The sequence below is a fragment of the Chrysemys picta genome, chromosome 2 (genome assembly GCF_011386835.1).
Source record: "Chrysemys picta bellii isolate R12L10 chromosome 2, ASM1138683v2, whole genome shotgun sequence".
NCBI classification, from domain to species: domain Eukaryota; kingdom Metazoa; phylum Chordata; order Testudines; family Emydidae; genus Chrysemys; species Chrysemys picta.
Window position 1 is genome coordinate 258,179,978 of NC_088792.1, and position 15,825 is coordinate 258,195,802.

General features: G+C 37.6%; 1 protein-coding gene across 1 annotated transcript in view; it reads right to left on the minus strand.

Moving 5' to 3' along the window:
* ANGPT1 (angiopoietin 1) overlaps positions 1-15,457 on the minus strand; it is a 196,279-nt gene extending 180,822 nt beyond the window's left edge. The window contains 1 exon segment of the mRNA XM_005287247.5: positions 14,850-15,457. Within this exon segment, the coding sequence (XP_005287304.2) occupies positions 14,850-15,146 (297 nt within the window). The 5' untranslated portion in view covers positions 15,147-15,457.
* Between the last annotated feature and the right edge of the window lie 368 nt (positions 15,458-15,825).

Here is a 15,825-nt window from a genome sequence, read left to right on the forward strand (position 1 = left end):
AAAATAGTCTCACTGCAACTTTCTTGTACCCTTTCAGAATTACTTTATAGTGGGAGTGAAAACATGACAACATTCAAAACCACACTGCCATATCTAAGACTGAGGAAATCCAATTTGGAGCTTAGCAAGAATTAAAATAGGATATTTGTTCTAAAACATATTTGTAATATCTCGGTATGTTAACTTACTGGTCAGAGATAAAGAACAAAGAAAACTTTAGTGACCCAGGACAAGAGATTTTTGTTCATAAATTTCATATCTTCAGCATGATTTTTGGCAGCAATATAGTGAATGACAATGGTAAAGTGCCCTTTGAAAACTACAAAAAAATGTACCATACTTCACTAAAACATGCATGTCATGTTGTTATATTTGTACCACAGTGACAAAGACATTTTCAGTCTTTCTCAATTCTGTTTTTGTGAAATACCCCAGAGGGTCAGAGGGCTAAGCTACTAAATGTTTCCAAGATGCGTGGGAGTGCAAAGTGTTTATTTGCAATACTGAATCTAGGAACATGCTTTCTCATTCTAGATATCACAATACAGTTTTTTTTTTAATTTAGGGGAAGGAGGGTTGCAGTGAAAGGGCAAAAATGCTTAAAGTCTCCGAAAAGTTTATAAAGGTAAGAGCTGCTGCTTATTTGGGGTGTCTGGTTAATACTAAAGTGAATGCAATAAAGCTAGCTGTAAAGGTTTGGATTTCACAACAATTCCTTCATTTCTCTCAGTGTTAAATTTTGCAGCTCTTTTTATCTTGGCACATGTGGATGTGTTTTAAAAAGTATCCACTGGATGTGTAGAAAACAAACCGCCTTGAAAACTGTTCTTAGAGGCAAAGCGGTAAGAACAGTATGTACCAACATGGTTGGAACGCATTAGGAGTATAGATATTTAGGGTCAAGTTATCTCCGATGTGGATTATGTAAGAAATTGAAATTCCATGGATTTTGACTCATTGAAATACTTTGGCTTTATTCTGTTGGGAGTATGTCACCATGTACTGCAGAACTTGGGTTAGGTACGACCCTCTAAACACATTGATGTCACGGGATCTAAACACCAGATACTTGTGAAACCCTCCAGGAGTGTAAACTAGAGAATGAGAGCCATTTGCTCTTAGTTCAACCCTAATAAAAACTCTGCAACACTGAAATGTTTCTCATAGCTTGTTATAGTGAGGCACAATTGTTATCACATACAAGTACTGTGAGCAATGTGTTGTACATAGACCAAGCCTGCAAGCTGCCTCCTGCGAAGTGCTAAGCATCCTCCACTCAATAGGAGGCACCAGGCACCCTTGAGCATTGAACCTCTATATACAGCTGCTGGCCTTCTTAGTCTCTGCAAACTCTGGAAGGTCATTGATAAATTATCTTCTTGTAAATTATCTGCTTTTTTAGAATTATCTGCTTGTAAAAAAAAAAAAGAATTGAATTTTGACTCTTCTAAATACCATTAATTTAACAGGAAGTGGATAGGGAAGCAATATCACATGGGGCAGTGACATGCTTGGTTAGCAGAAATAAACATATTAACAGTCCGCAAACTATGTTCTATCACAAATGGTGTTCTTTATCCTGACAAGGGTAACACTAGAGCTGTACAAAAAACAGTGAACTTTTTTTATATTATTAAATGTGAATTTCATTTCATTCTGAGGGATTTTGCACCTCTGAATCTCTGGCTTTTTCAGAAAATTGGAAAAATGGGCACTGTTCTCATTGAAAACATACAAATACATATCTGTATATTTTCACTGAAAATATTACTTTGCCCCCCAAATATTTTCACCTGGAAACATTCTCTTTCTGCTGAAAAACTGGTCTATTTTTATTTAAAATGGTTATATCTTTGAGAAAAATATTCCCCAAATTTCCTGATTTTCTTTTTAAATGGACTATAGTCCTACTCAGATTTGTAACTACTAGAGCATTTCTCTCTGCCACTGATGCCAGCCTACATTACCTGATTCTCCACATCTCTGACAAACCTTTGCGCAATTTCTTCCATGTTGCCCTTTCCGAGTGGGAAAAGCTCCCAGTCAAAATCCATAAAGCCACCACTTTATTCTCATTCAAGTCATTCATCAAGCTCACCTGTGCCATACTGAAATAATGTACATTCTGATAAAGGCTAGGCAGGTGGGGAGTTACCTTTGACTAGCTCAGAATTCTGTACATCCTATTATATCTACTTGTTGTCCATTGGAACAACTTACCAATGGTCATGTTGGATTCTCCATCACTGTCAATTTTTAAATCAAGACTGGATATTGTTCTAAAAGATATACAGCTCTAGGAATTATTTTGGGGGAGTTCTGTGGCCTGTGTTATACAGGAGGTCAGACTAGATGAATCCCTTCTGGCCTTGGCATCTATGAATCTCCACAAACCAGCTCCGGCCACCCTGTGTGCTTCATCTACCTATTACATTTTGTCCTTTAGACTGTAAGCTCTTTGGGGCAGAAACTATGATTTATTACATGTTTGTACAGTGTCTAGCACACTGGGGCAATAGTTGGTTGAGGTCTTTAGGTGCTACCTCAATATGGTAAAAAACAATAAAACCTGGAAGGATCCTAAAGAAGGCAGGTCATTCATCATGTGCTCCAGTGGTATGGATGGTTAGATATTGCTTGTCCTTGTGTTCCAGGCAAACACCAGATCATTTGAGACAGTGGCGTTGATGTCAAGTACATCCTTCATTGTGTCCAAGTTTTGGAATATACTATCTTTCATAGCTGGTGGAATTAGGAAGTACCAAATTGGGAAGGCTGACTCTTTTGATTTATTTTCCCAGATAGCATGGCATGAATATCTCTAGGTGGCAACTTGAGTGACTTAATTAGACCAAGGGAATATTGTTGTGTCATCTGTGTCTAACTTTTGTTATTGTTTGCAAGACCGGACAGATTGGTACAAGTTACAAACTGGACAAATTACAGGATAATTTTTGCATTTGTAATGAAATGCAAGAAAATCCTCTAGCCATGAAAATGTATCAAGTGACACTGTGAACATTGCACACATCTCTCTAGGTAATTAGTAGCAGCCATGTGATGCTTGAAATGGTGTTACACAGTCCCTTATTACTGTCCTCTACTGGAGTCATTGGAATGACATCAGGGAACTTATTACATATGTTCAGCAAGTCTGCCAAAATTCCCAATATGGGAAATGTCCCCCCCCTCCTCTCCCCGGCAGGCTGTCTGTATGTGTCATTCAGAGAATAAATCTGAAGGGCTACAACCTGAATTAAGATCTCCCTGGCTGATAGCTGTAGAGCTGACAGCCAGAGTGATGAAGAAGATTGGCCACTGGGAAGCCTTTTTAGCAGCAGACCAGTGATGTGAGAACAGTAGAGGGCTCTTTCCCATTCCCCTCCACACTGGGAAGCCACACACAGAATGATGATCCTAAGGCTGCAGAAAATCCTGTGGGAGTTACAATTCCTGCAAAAGGAACAGAGAGGAATGGCTTTAAAATAGAGAGGATGAGGTCATTTGTTTGAGGTCTCTTCCCTGCCAAGTAGCTCCTCAACTTCCTGCTGAAGGCATTGTGTGCTAGGGGTTGTCCTTGAATGGGTTGGCCAGCTGAGGCTTGTGTGGCCCAGAAGGCCACAGGAATTTCCCATTGAATTGGTACAGCAACGTGCAGTATTTGACTATCCCCCTCATAAATGGACTCAGCCCTTTACAAATAATGATAGAAAAATTCTTTACAAAAAGACAACATTTTCTAAGTCCACTCATAGGCACCAACACAAAGGTAAAAGTAGCTTGATTTTGTTCAAAGGCAACTGCAGCTCCCATTGACTTCTGTGGGCTTTGATAGCTGCCTAACTCTTTAGAAAATCAGGCCACTTTTATTTAGGTGTTGAAATAAAGCCATGTTTTTTAACAGCCGTTAGTGATTTTGCATGCTTGAACTGAGACACTGTAGAGGGTCTCATTTTCACAAAGAATAGCACCCACCCTCTCAAAAATCAGACCCTTTTAAAATGTCTCAAATTGGGCACCAAGAAATTAACGCACTCAGAACCACTATTCACTTTTGAAATTCTTGCTTATAAAGAGCCTAAGTTTGGGCTGTTTAAAACTTTTGGCCAAAAGCAAATGATACATTGCTGGAAAACTTTGGCGTGGTATATCTATTCATTTAACTCATCATCTTTCACTGTTACCCAAGTACTGAGCTGATGAGAGAATTTAAAACAACTAACTGATTTGTAAGGCACCCTTTTTTCCTCTGCAAAAGACCTTTGCATGACAGTTAACTTATAAGCGAAAAGTTTGTTGCTATATCTACCCAGAGCTATCCACATAGGAAACTAAATATCAATATTTAAATAGAGGATATAAGTGATTTAACTTAACCTGAAGTTTCCTCCAATCACAGGAAAATCCATTCAAGGACAGATAAACTTTTTAATACTATAGAATCACAATTTAACAGCAATTACTTTGATTTTTCTCCACTTTATATCTCCACTTAGAAAAAGGATAGTCTCCTATTAAATGAAAGCCTTTCACTATATTGAAATGTAATCAATGCCCTTGTTCAAGAGGTTCCATTTCTACATTGGGAAGAGTGAACTGATATCCACAGACAACTGCTCTCTAATACTACTTTGGGTAAGGCAGTATTTAATGCTGACATGGTATCTCAGGAAAGAAGATAACTTTTCTACATGTTGGCTGACAATTTTAGAGCATTCATAAATAACATGAACAAAAGGGGAAAGAGGTACCCCTCATCCCTTCGCCATCTACCTGAAGGGCAAATTAAAAAGCTGCTTTGTAGATTGCACAAAGTTATTCCTATGACATTTTAGGTTGTTAAAATTTGTTCCATGGATCTGGAATATCCTAAAGGTCAAGACTTAAAGTACGTCTCAAAATAAACAAATACATTTACCATTATGGGCAAGCGCTAGTTCCACTTTGAAGACCATGGGCCCTCAATCCAGTTCCACTTTGCAGACCTTGGGCCCTAAATCATGTAAGGATTGATTGAAATTGGCCGTTATGCCCCAAATGGGTGGGGAGAGGCTTTGAATTGGCATCAGCACTGTCCTCCTGATGCTCATATGTGGTGTTTAGATGCTGCTTGTGATTATTAGAACTGGGAGCACTGACTGTTGGGAGTCTGAAAGGACAGAAAACAGGAAGGAGGGGGGAGGAGTTGAGGAGGCTGAGTGAGAGTGCAGCTGCAGCTTGGTAAAGAGGTTTCCACTGTAAAAATAAAGTCCTGTTGAAGCTTGTTAGTACCTTGCATGGTTGATACAACATCATGGAAGTTCCCTCTGCAGGTTCAGGACTATGATGTGGGCAGGAATTGGCTCTGTTAGAAGAATGGCCATCCTACAATGTTATCCCCCTCAGGCCCTGTGAAAATACATCTCCTACCATAATGCTGATAATATCTTACAAGAAAAAACCCTTTCACACAGGAAACCCTTGATCAGGGGTTAATTTGTGCCAGGGCTTACCAGGGCTGATCCCCGGCGCCTCTAGACTTGGCAGTTTATAGCTCCGGCACCTCTGGGCTTGCTGCATCAGTTATGAAAATAAAACAATTGCTTGAGCCACAGCACCTAGTTGCTTGAACCCTGGTACCTCTTTCATTACAAATTAAGCACTGGTCTTGTTGGGGATTTGGCAGTGGGGTCCCATAACAACACACAGCACATAGAAGAGTTGTTGCTGGGCCAAATTTTCAAAATTGTTTAGCACTCAACTAAACTGGCTCCCATCTGGCTGCCAGTGTTGAAATCTTAAAGAAAATGTGCTATCAGGAAGGACCAAAATATCCTGGTCAGTTTTTCTCCTCATACACCTTCCACTGCACTTCCACAGTGCCATAGATTTGCTGTTATGACCTGGGGAGCACACAGGGACAGATTTTTAAAGATATTTAGGCACCTGACTCCCATTGATTTAGGCACCAATAACCTTACAGATCTGGCCCATAGGGCTTATCCTTGTTCTACAATGTCCTCCTGAGGCCATGTCCCCTCTTCAGTCCACAGTAGGAAATTTTTAACCAAGACTTTTTGATGGAATGTCTGATCAGATGGCAATTCTGTGAGTTGAAACTCAAGAATTTTCATTCCCCTCCATGAGTTTGGCCTGCAGAAGGTATGCCTGGGTCTTTATTTGTAAACAAGACAGTCAAAAAATCTGCAAAAAGAACAAAAAGAATCTTTTTGCGGATACGGACTAACACGGCTGCTACTCTGAAACCTGTCAAAAAATCTGACAAATGACAAAATCTGATTCCAACAATTAAAAAACAAATACTGAAAAATATTTAAAGGTATTTTATGCCGAGTATCCTTAGGAAACACGTACACATTTGCATTATCTTGAGCTCCATTCTATAAAGGAGATGCAAATCGCAAAAGTTGTACACAACATCTAGTTCATTTGGAACATGTCTACAGGTTTATATGGACAACTGCACACCCAGGAATGGAGAGCACAAGGTTTCAGTATTTTTTCCATAAAGATTTAGAGTATCTGCACCCATTTGTAATGTGAAAAGGGCTATATGAAAGGCATGCTTTTAATTTATAGGCAGTATCGAAAGAGAACTAGAACAGATAGGATTAATGCATATTCTAAATGCAAAGGTCTCATCTTACTAACAACTCTTCTGTTACATTTTTCAGCCAAAGAACCAATGCCAAGATGACAAGTGATTCATAGCGGTCAAGCCTGCATAAAAAGTAGAGCTGGAGCTAAGCCACAAAGTTTAGAAGCAGATTTTCCCCCCAAAGCTCAGAGGTAGGTGTGTGTGTGTGGGGGGGGAATGCTTCCAGAGTTTTGCTTCAGCCTATTATTTAAACAGAGGTTAGTCACAGAGTTTGGATCTACGTCAGAACTTTTTCCAAGTTCAAGTATGGTCAGATTTGGAAGTTTGGTTTATTTTTGGCCCTTAAAAGAAAGGGAGATGGGTATGAAATTGTTATGAAGGGGTGAAATTGTTACAGGCCTTCAAAGTGACTCACCAAAACACTCATCTCCCACTCACGCAGCTCCACAGAGTTTTCTAACACTGCCCCCTTTTCTCAGTGGAGTGTCTTGTATTTTTTACCCTTTTACCTTGTCACAAGCCCGCAAGCAATGTGTTTCAATTATGTACCTCAAAGCTTTGAATGTTGGTACTCCTCACTACTTTTCATTTGTAGAGCAGGGTGAACAATGGATTTTTCTGTTTGGTGGAAATTTCACAAAGTTTGATATCAAGCATTTTAAAATGTTGTTTTAATGTTTAAAAATGAAAGAAAAGGAATTTTTTAAACAAAAAGTCATTTTAAATCCCCCCCAAAATTGTTTTTTTTATGTAAAAAAAATTAGCAAAATGTTTCAGTGTTGCTGAATCTGCATTTTTTGATGAAAAAGGTTTCAGTTAAAAATATTATCCTAGCTCTATTTGTAAACTTCTTATAGCCCAACAGTTTTCAGGAAGCAAAATATATTTAAATAAATGTGCAATAATGCTGCTTGTGCACCTTTCCCCACTGACCACAATCTTGGGTCTTGTATGCACAAGAAAATTGCACCAGTTCAACTTAAATCAGTTTCTAAACTAGATTAGTTAAACCAGTGCATCCCCCTGGGTAGATACTCTAATTTCAATTTAGGAGTGGCTTATTTTGGTTTGACTTAAAGTGATTCCTAATTGACTTAAGATAAACCAGAAGAACATCTGGTTTAAACCAGAATAAGTTTCTACACAGCCTTTTGTACCAGTTTAACTTTTTAAAATCAATTTAAAAATCACACCGTTAGTTAAACCAGTGCAACTTCTCATACAGACAGGCCTCTGATTGGGGTCTCTAGACAGTACTGTTCGTAAATAATGAATACAAATAAAATGTTGACATGAGATTTGACACTGCAACACATGTTAAGAGCAATTTCTCATACATACAGTTAGAATTAAATATCTACCCAGATCATACAGGATATTGCTACCTTTAACGGGACTGAAGTGTGCAGAAGAGACTTGGTTAATGGCTCAATTATATATTTCACAATATACATTTTGTGTAGTAGCCCTCTTTGTTCCCTTTTTTAAAATATGAGTTGTTTTGAAAAGACTAACATTATCTTAGCAAAGTTTGATCCTTATGCAATAACAATAATGAAAAATGGTACAGCAGCGTAAACATACATTTGTCTATGGCATTTTATTTCTAATGAACCCGTCACCCGTGTATATAAGCCAGCCTGATGTTTCATAATACTTCCTAAAATATGTACATGAGGTTACAGAAGAAAAGCCTTGTTTTAAAATACAAGATGTTTCATAAGAAAAACCTTCTAAGAAATGTGATACTATTTCAATTTCCTTTTCCTGATCAACTCTTAACCCCTTGAACAAGAGGGAAAACCTCATCCCACTGGGAAGGCTTTCAATCCAAAATGCCTATTTCAGATTAAGCTGTTGCTCCTGAGGATCAGGTTCATGACATTGCTAAAGACTGTGATGTTATTTTAAAAAGTTTCTATCAGTTTTTATTTATTTGCATCTTACTTTGGTTGCATGATATTGCAAGCACAGAAAAATACATTGAGCCATGTATATTTCGTGGCTAATAACAAGCTGATCTAAATGTGCGTCAGGATTTACCCTTTGATATTGGGTGAATCCCAATTTACCCTTATATAGGTAAATCCAGGATTTACCCTTATATAGGTGAATCCCAATTATCTGAAGATTTCAAAGTACATTCAAAACTTTCAGGGTAGCGGGTTGGAGAACTTGGCAGTTCCAGACCTGTGTAGCTCCTAAACTTTGCAAGGCTAAACTATGTTCCTGTTCCCCACCCATAACACATATATGCTGTACAGGAAGGAACAGACAACAGCTCTCCTGGGGTTAGATCTCCAGAGGGCTGAAGATTGCTCCTGGAACTAGGGGTGCTGGGGATGCTGCCACACCCTCTATCTTGAAGTGGTTTCCATCAGATACAGGGTTTACAGTTTGGATCATTGGCTCTTAGCACCCCCAATAGAGAAATTGTTTCAGCACCCCTGCCTGCAGAGCCAGCAGGGACACATCTTCGGTTAAACCAGAGACCATTTAATCAAGGCTTACCTGTAGAACATATTGATAATCTGATTCAGTGTTACGGAATCAGCCACCGAATTTAATTCTTATTTGTTTGCAGTGAACATAATTTTAATTATTTTCCCCTCCAAACAATTCCTAATCTCAAATGATCATTTTCAGTAAACACTAGACACATCTTTATAATAAGTAATACTGCTAATAGGTGAAGTCAATGGCCTAAACTTCCTAAACTCAATGGCCTGAAGTCAATGGCAACTGTGAGTGCTCAGAGCATCTGAAATATCATGTGGTCTTATGTTATATCTCTATATGATTTTTAAAATAAACCAGTGCTCTAAAGCAGGCAAAATCTACCAGAGGGAAAGTTGGTGGAACATTTTTAAGGATGACCGATACTTTTAATGCTTTCTTATTACCAAAGTTCCTAACTACTGCTGTTATTAATGAAAATACATAAATTTGGGTTACATTGCACAGTGTGACACAGCTTTCTATCAAAGCCTGGGAACTATTTTAAAAAGTCATTTGCTAGAAAATGTGGCAAAAAAAAATGTGAGACTGGCTTGAACTCTACTATTCTGTTTTTTTTTAAATATTGCTAAATATATAACTCCCCAATACTTAGCAATTCTCAGATGTTTCCATATTTGAGGTCCCATGTCTTTCTTGTGGGTACCTCCATGCATCTCTAGGGGTTACAGGAATTTGAATGTATAAAGCTCTTAACAAAATGCAGGCATATGAATGCAAGAAAAATATTTTTTTAAGGGTAAAAAAGCCAGTTTTATTTCTGGAGACAAATAGAACAGATTTGTTTCCAGATAGTTGTGTTGCTCTTTAAGGGCCAGATTCCTAAATCCCTACTTCCACTGAATAGAACCTCACTAAAGGTGAAATCCTGACTTCACTGAAGTCAATGGGAATTTTGCCATTGACTTCAATTGGCTCAGGATTTCACACTGTGGGCCTATTAACACAATACTCAGTGTGGCTGAGGGTTACAGAATCTATCCATGAAGGGCCTGCTCTGTTCCTGTGAAAATTAGTAGTTGAGTCACTTCACCAGGGATGATGCACATGGAGAACTTTTAAGGGATGATCCTGTAAACATTTAGGCACATGAATAACTGAAGCAGAACCCACTACTCACATGAGTAAAATGTACGTTTTTGCAGGATGCGACCTTACTTTTTGCACATAAACGGGTTACCATTTAAAAGTTCCACATTAAACAAACAAACACCAGAAGGGTGCTGAAAAATATCATCAGTAAATGTCTTCCCAAAACATAGAAATCTCGTTTAAGAGGAATATCTTTTGATTGCATCAAATGCCTGAAGCATATGCTTGTACCGCATTTAAAATGCAAAATGAAAGAACCACATTGTTTACTTGCCCAAGACTTCAGCTAAGGCAAACCCCAGGGCTCTCAGGAATCTTTGTGGACACCTGGGAAAATGGGATTCATAAGTAAGTCACAACAGTAGCCATGATTCGCATTTCTGTCCTTATACTTAAGCTAGCCATGGCACTGTAATACACATTTTCTCAGTCAATTACACCAGCTTTTAAGACACTGTGCTTCTAGTGTTAGATGTTGATTGGCCCTTGAATGGCTGCACTGCAGGGTCAATGTGTAAACAGCCTCCTCCACTTTTGAGTACCCCATAGGTGGGCCAAACGGAATTCCAGCTGATGCATTAAGGGAAGTGCAGGGTTACTAACACATTACTGACAGTGCATAATGCCCCAAAGAGAGCAGAGAGAGGCAGAGAGCATATGGAGCCATAACTCCATCTTTCCATGATGGAAAGTGAACCTTGATGGCCATGGTATATGGGCATGGGAACAGACGAGAGCATGCTGCATTTATGGTTGCCACCTCTGAGGTACAAAAAACCAGGACAGATTTCTCAGGACAGCTGCCACAAAAAAGCTACCTGGGAAAACAGGACAGGTGGCAACCTTAGCTAAGCCCTTTAAAGGTAATCTGGCCACATGTAAATTGCAAATAAGGCCACCTTCTCAAAAGTCAGTCTCCTCTACTTGTCCTATAAGGCCACACTTAAAAGCAAGTCTCTTTTCATACTGTAGGAAAGGCATTTAAAATCTGAGCACGTTGCTCAGAAGCTGTTGGAAAATGTTATGATGAACTGCGAGGATAGTAATTGCCTTGTACAAATAACTTGCCAGACATACAGTAAGGATAGTCTTTAAGTAAATAGAGTAGATTTTAAATAAATACATACTAAGATAATATAGTTGCAGATTATTTCTTCTGCTATTTACTTGCCAGGGCCCAAGTTCAGCATTCTCTATTGCCTCCACTAAAGCTGATGACAGCACTAATAAATGGGAGATATGAAAGAAGAAGTTCCCTGCATCTGCTTTAGGTGTTAGTAGGGTTAATCAACAGTTGCAAGAGAAAGACAAAATCATTAATTTGGGTCTTGGCAGATTAGAAAGATTTTGATTGACCTTAAATCCAAGGCTATAATTTAGCATTAGAATTTTATAATGTATAATGATCAAATATTCAATTTCAACATACTATAAAATAGTTCAACTGTTTAAATAAGTGAGAGAACAAAGAAGATGTATAGACTGTTTATGGTGCCAAGCTTCACCCACTCAAAGCTATTACCACTATTATGTATAGTGACTGCTAAATGGATTCCATACATGTAAATCTGCAGCCATTCTGAATGTATTCATATCCCATCAATACCATTAATTCACACTAGTTGACTATGAAAAATAATTCCTGAGTAGATTATCAAGCTAAAATTTCATGTGACTCCTTTGAGAATATTTAAATACCGTCATTAAGTACTGAACAGTTCAATACCAAGCGTGCCAGCCAGTTACTGTAAGAAAAAAAAAAAGAGATGCACTGTCTGTTTTCAACTATTAAAATAAACAGATTGCAGAAATGAAACCCAAGCTTAAACAATGGGGGAAGTTATCCAGTATTAAAATAAACAGTTCTAGGAAAACCTCTGAAAATGTTTACCAAGCTATTTTCTTGGTAATTTCTATGGAGAGCATTTTGCTGCATCCTTGGATTGCCAATGAAATCACAGTAACACTAACAATACATATGTAAATTCCATTGGACAATGCTGAAACTTAATTGCTTGTAGTTAGCTCTCCAGGCAAGGGCATTTTCAGCTAGATTTGAACTGGCAGTTCGTTGCAAGAAAGTTTTTCTAAGATTTATTTTGTTTTCAGAAATCTGCTAATTAAAATAAAAAAAGATCAAAATACATTTATCCTTGATTAGATAAACTAAAAGCATCCACTTACTAATTAAACAATGTATACTGAATTCTTTTTATACTAATATTGCTAGCAATTTGTCTTCCAAAATGACCAAATTAGTGTTTTGTATATATTCTATTACAAATATAGTGTTCTGGCAAACATTGCCTATACACAGTTTAATGAATGTTATATATTACTTTGTAGAGTAATGCACATATTTCTTTTACATAAGTCAAGATATAAATGCTCAGTTCTACATATATTTTCTAATGATTATAATTGCATGATTTGGGTCATAGCCATATAACTACTAATATTGCTCATTTACCATGTTCATGGCAGGTGCATTAGAAAACATTGGACACATAGTATATTAACTACATCTTACATTACAAATTCAGGAGAAAATCATTAGGGGAGATAGAACTGAGGTTTTTTTCATATGTTCCTTGTTTTGAAAGGGAGATGAGTTATTGCTGAAATGCCCTGCAATGACAGCAGTAACAAGGCAAATTCAATATTCAGAGTTGTAATAATGTAGTCAGGTCAGATTCATTTGCCTTCCACACTGAGAAACAGGTTCTTCCATTCTAGTGGAAAACTGACACATGCAGATAAGTGCTCTCTGCTGCACGCCAGTTTCATGTAAACCGTGGGGAAGGTTTCCCCTGCAGCCCAAGTTCTGATCATTGACAAAATGCACAGACCTCAAATGCAACATTTACACTGACTATCTACTTGTTAATCCACCCCCCCCCCAAATGTGAATACTAGCTCTAGTTCAGACTTTAAAACTCTAGAGACTCATTTTTCTTCGTGTTCAATTCACAAGTGAAACTGTGATCTTAGTTCAGTCCCTAGTGGACAAATGCAGAATAAGTAACAATCTCATAAGCATGATTCAGCAGGCAGTTGCTCAAGTAAAATCATGAATGCGGAAACACAGACATTTCTCCTTTCCATAGCGTTTGCTTTGAAATTTAGAGTGATAACTGAATGAAAAATCTTACACTCTAGAAAGAGACAAGCTTCCAGTTCTAATCTTTCTAAAGCACTCCATGTACAGTTTAAAGAAAGAAAGACTGAAATAAAAGGTGAAAGATACATAACTGGATTTATCTTATTATGTACATTTTCTTTTACACACGTGTTTACTGCACATAATCATCCTCATATCGTTAGCACTAAACATATAGTAACTACAGTTCAATCGATAAGAAAATAAGCACACTAACTACAGAACTGAAAACAAAAGGCATTACATCTTTTTTGCAGTGGCTGACAGGGATGTGAATTGTAAATAATACAGATGTCAACAATTACATTAATATGCATTTTTATTGTATATCCGGTATTTGTTCTAAATGTGAACTCTTATTACAACTGAAACATGTAACTCATGGAATACAAAAGACGCAGAAAATTTTGTTAGTGCAGTCTTAGCTGATTAAACATTTCACCAATTGTATAAGTGGTTTTCAGAGTCTTGGCAAAGTAACACTAAACAGGTCTTAGGGACAGCAGTAATATTTGTATGTCCACCAATACAGAGAAAAATATATATTTCTGATAGAAATTATCAGTTGTGCAGGATCATAAGTCACTACCAATTCTTATTACCAAGCTGTGGGCTTGATCCTGCAAAGACTTCCATTTGTAACTTTATTCACATGAGTAGTCCTATTGAAGTTAATGGGATTACTCATAGGAGTAAAGTTATTCACCTGCATAAGTCTTTGCAGGAACAAAGCCCCAAATTATATTTTAAATACAAAAAAGTTCATTTGAAAGTTTACACTTTTAGCACAAATTACTAAAGAGAATTTATTTTTGTATTACTCAAAAAAAGCTCCTGATATTCATTCTGTTCTATTTTATATAGACATATCAATAAAACATGCTGTTTCATGCCCAATCTAATCTATACATTTTAAAAAGTCATACTGTGATTTTTTTTAAATATTATATTGTTGCTTTTTACTAATTAGCTAACTGTGGTAGTACAACTGAATCTATTTTGGGGAGAATAATAATATTCTCATTACGCTGCCTTCAAATTATTAATTGCATTTAGGCAGTCATGTTGGTATTTCTTTAAAAGTGCACACATTTGCTATGGGTACCAGGTATCCTTCATGACATCTGATCTGAAGCCCAGAACTATAAATAGAGGTTATAAGAATACTTAATGAAAAGTGTGCCATCATTAGAAGTCTCTGAAGGATTATTATACACTGTGGCTCTCAAAACATTCATGGTCCCCTGGGATCATGCTTTTAAAAAGATGCATATTCCAGCAATGTGAAGAAAGTTTTGCTCCCAAAAGCAAGCCCAAAGAAGAAAGGGTGAGTTCTAGCTGCAACATTTCTCACCAAGTATAACATGGAAATAGACAAATCCACATTATTTCAGTTCTCAGAGAAACACATGCAAATTGTGAACAGGGAAGCACGATAAATAAATAATCAGTTCAATGAGAATTTGAAAGGGAAACTCTTACTTTTTGCAGCCACTGTGTGTAATTTTCCATCACATGTTCCAGATGTTGCAGTTTCTGGGAAGAGAAATCCTGTTCCACGTGAGGAGCATCTCTCTGAAGAGCATTTGTGTTGTATTGGTCTGTCGTGCTTTCATGACAGTTCCCGTCTTGTTCTGGAAGAATGAAAGTATAGGTGCACTGCCCATGCTGAATCCGGTTGTATCTTCTACCAGTGGTTTCTGGACCCCGGCGCTGGTTACTGCACCCTATGTGAGCCAGAAGAGCAGCCAGGAAAGCAAAAGAAAGAAAAATTGTCATGTTATTACTACTTTCCTTTTCTGCTCTTATAGAAACGTTTACCTCCTCTGTCTTTTAATTTGCTCTTTATTTTATAGAAAAAAAATCTTTGGAAAGAGAATTGGAGAAGAGTATTTAAATATCAGCTTTGGCTAAAATGGTTTTTATTTCACTATAATGATAGCTTCCTTAGTTAAAATTAGAAATATTTATTGCATAGTAGCTAAGATTTATTGTTTCCTCTCTGTTACAGTCCAGCATGTAGCCTCCCTTAGTTAGCTGCATATGCATATCCCAGTCTCTTTCCCTACACTATCTGCTGCAGAACTGCTATTTTCTCTCAGACCTCAGAGAGTTTTATTAAGGTTGCACATTCAAGCCAAGCTGGAAGCAGGCTGCCTTTCACAAGATGACTTGACAGGAATGTGTGTATGAGTGCGCCCCTATGCTAAGGATGGCTGATGGCTCAGTACAGAGGGATCATCTTACAAACTGGCTAGATGCATGACTTCAATCACGTATGGCTGTCAGGTCCCTATTGCATATAACTGCTTTTGACGGATTCACATAAGTTTAATAAGTGGGGCAGTCCACCTTAATATACTTCCTATGTTTCCACTGTCCTATTAAAATGTAGATAAAGTGTAGAAGTTTGTTGTAATCCCTCAGTAAATATACAGAGCACTGAAAATAAAAATAT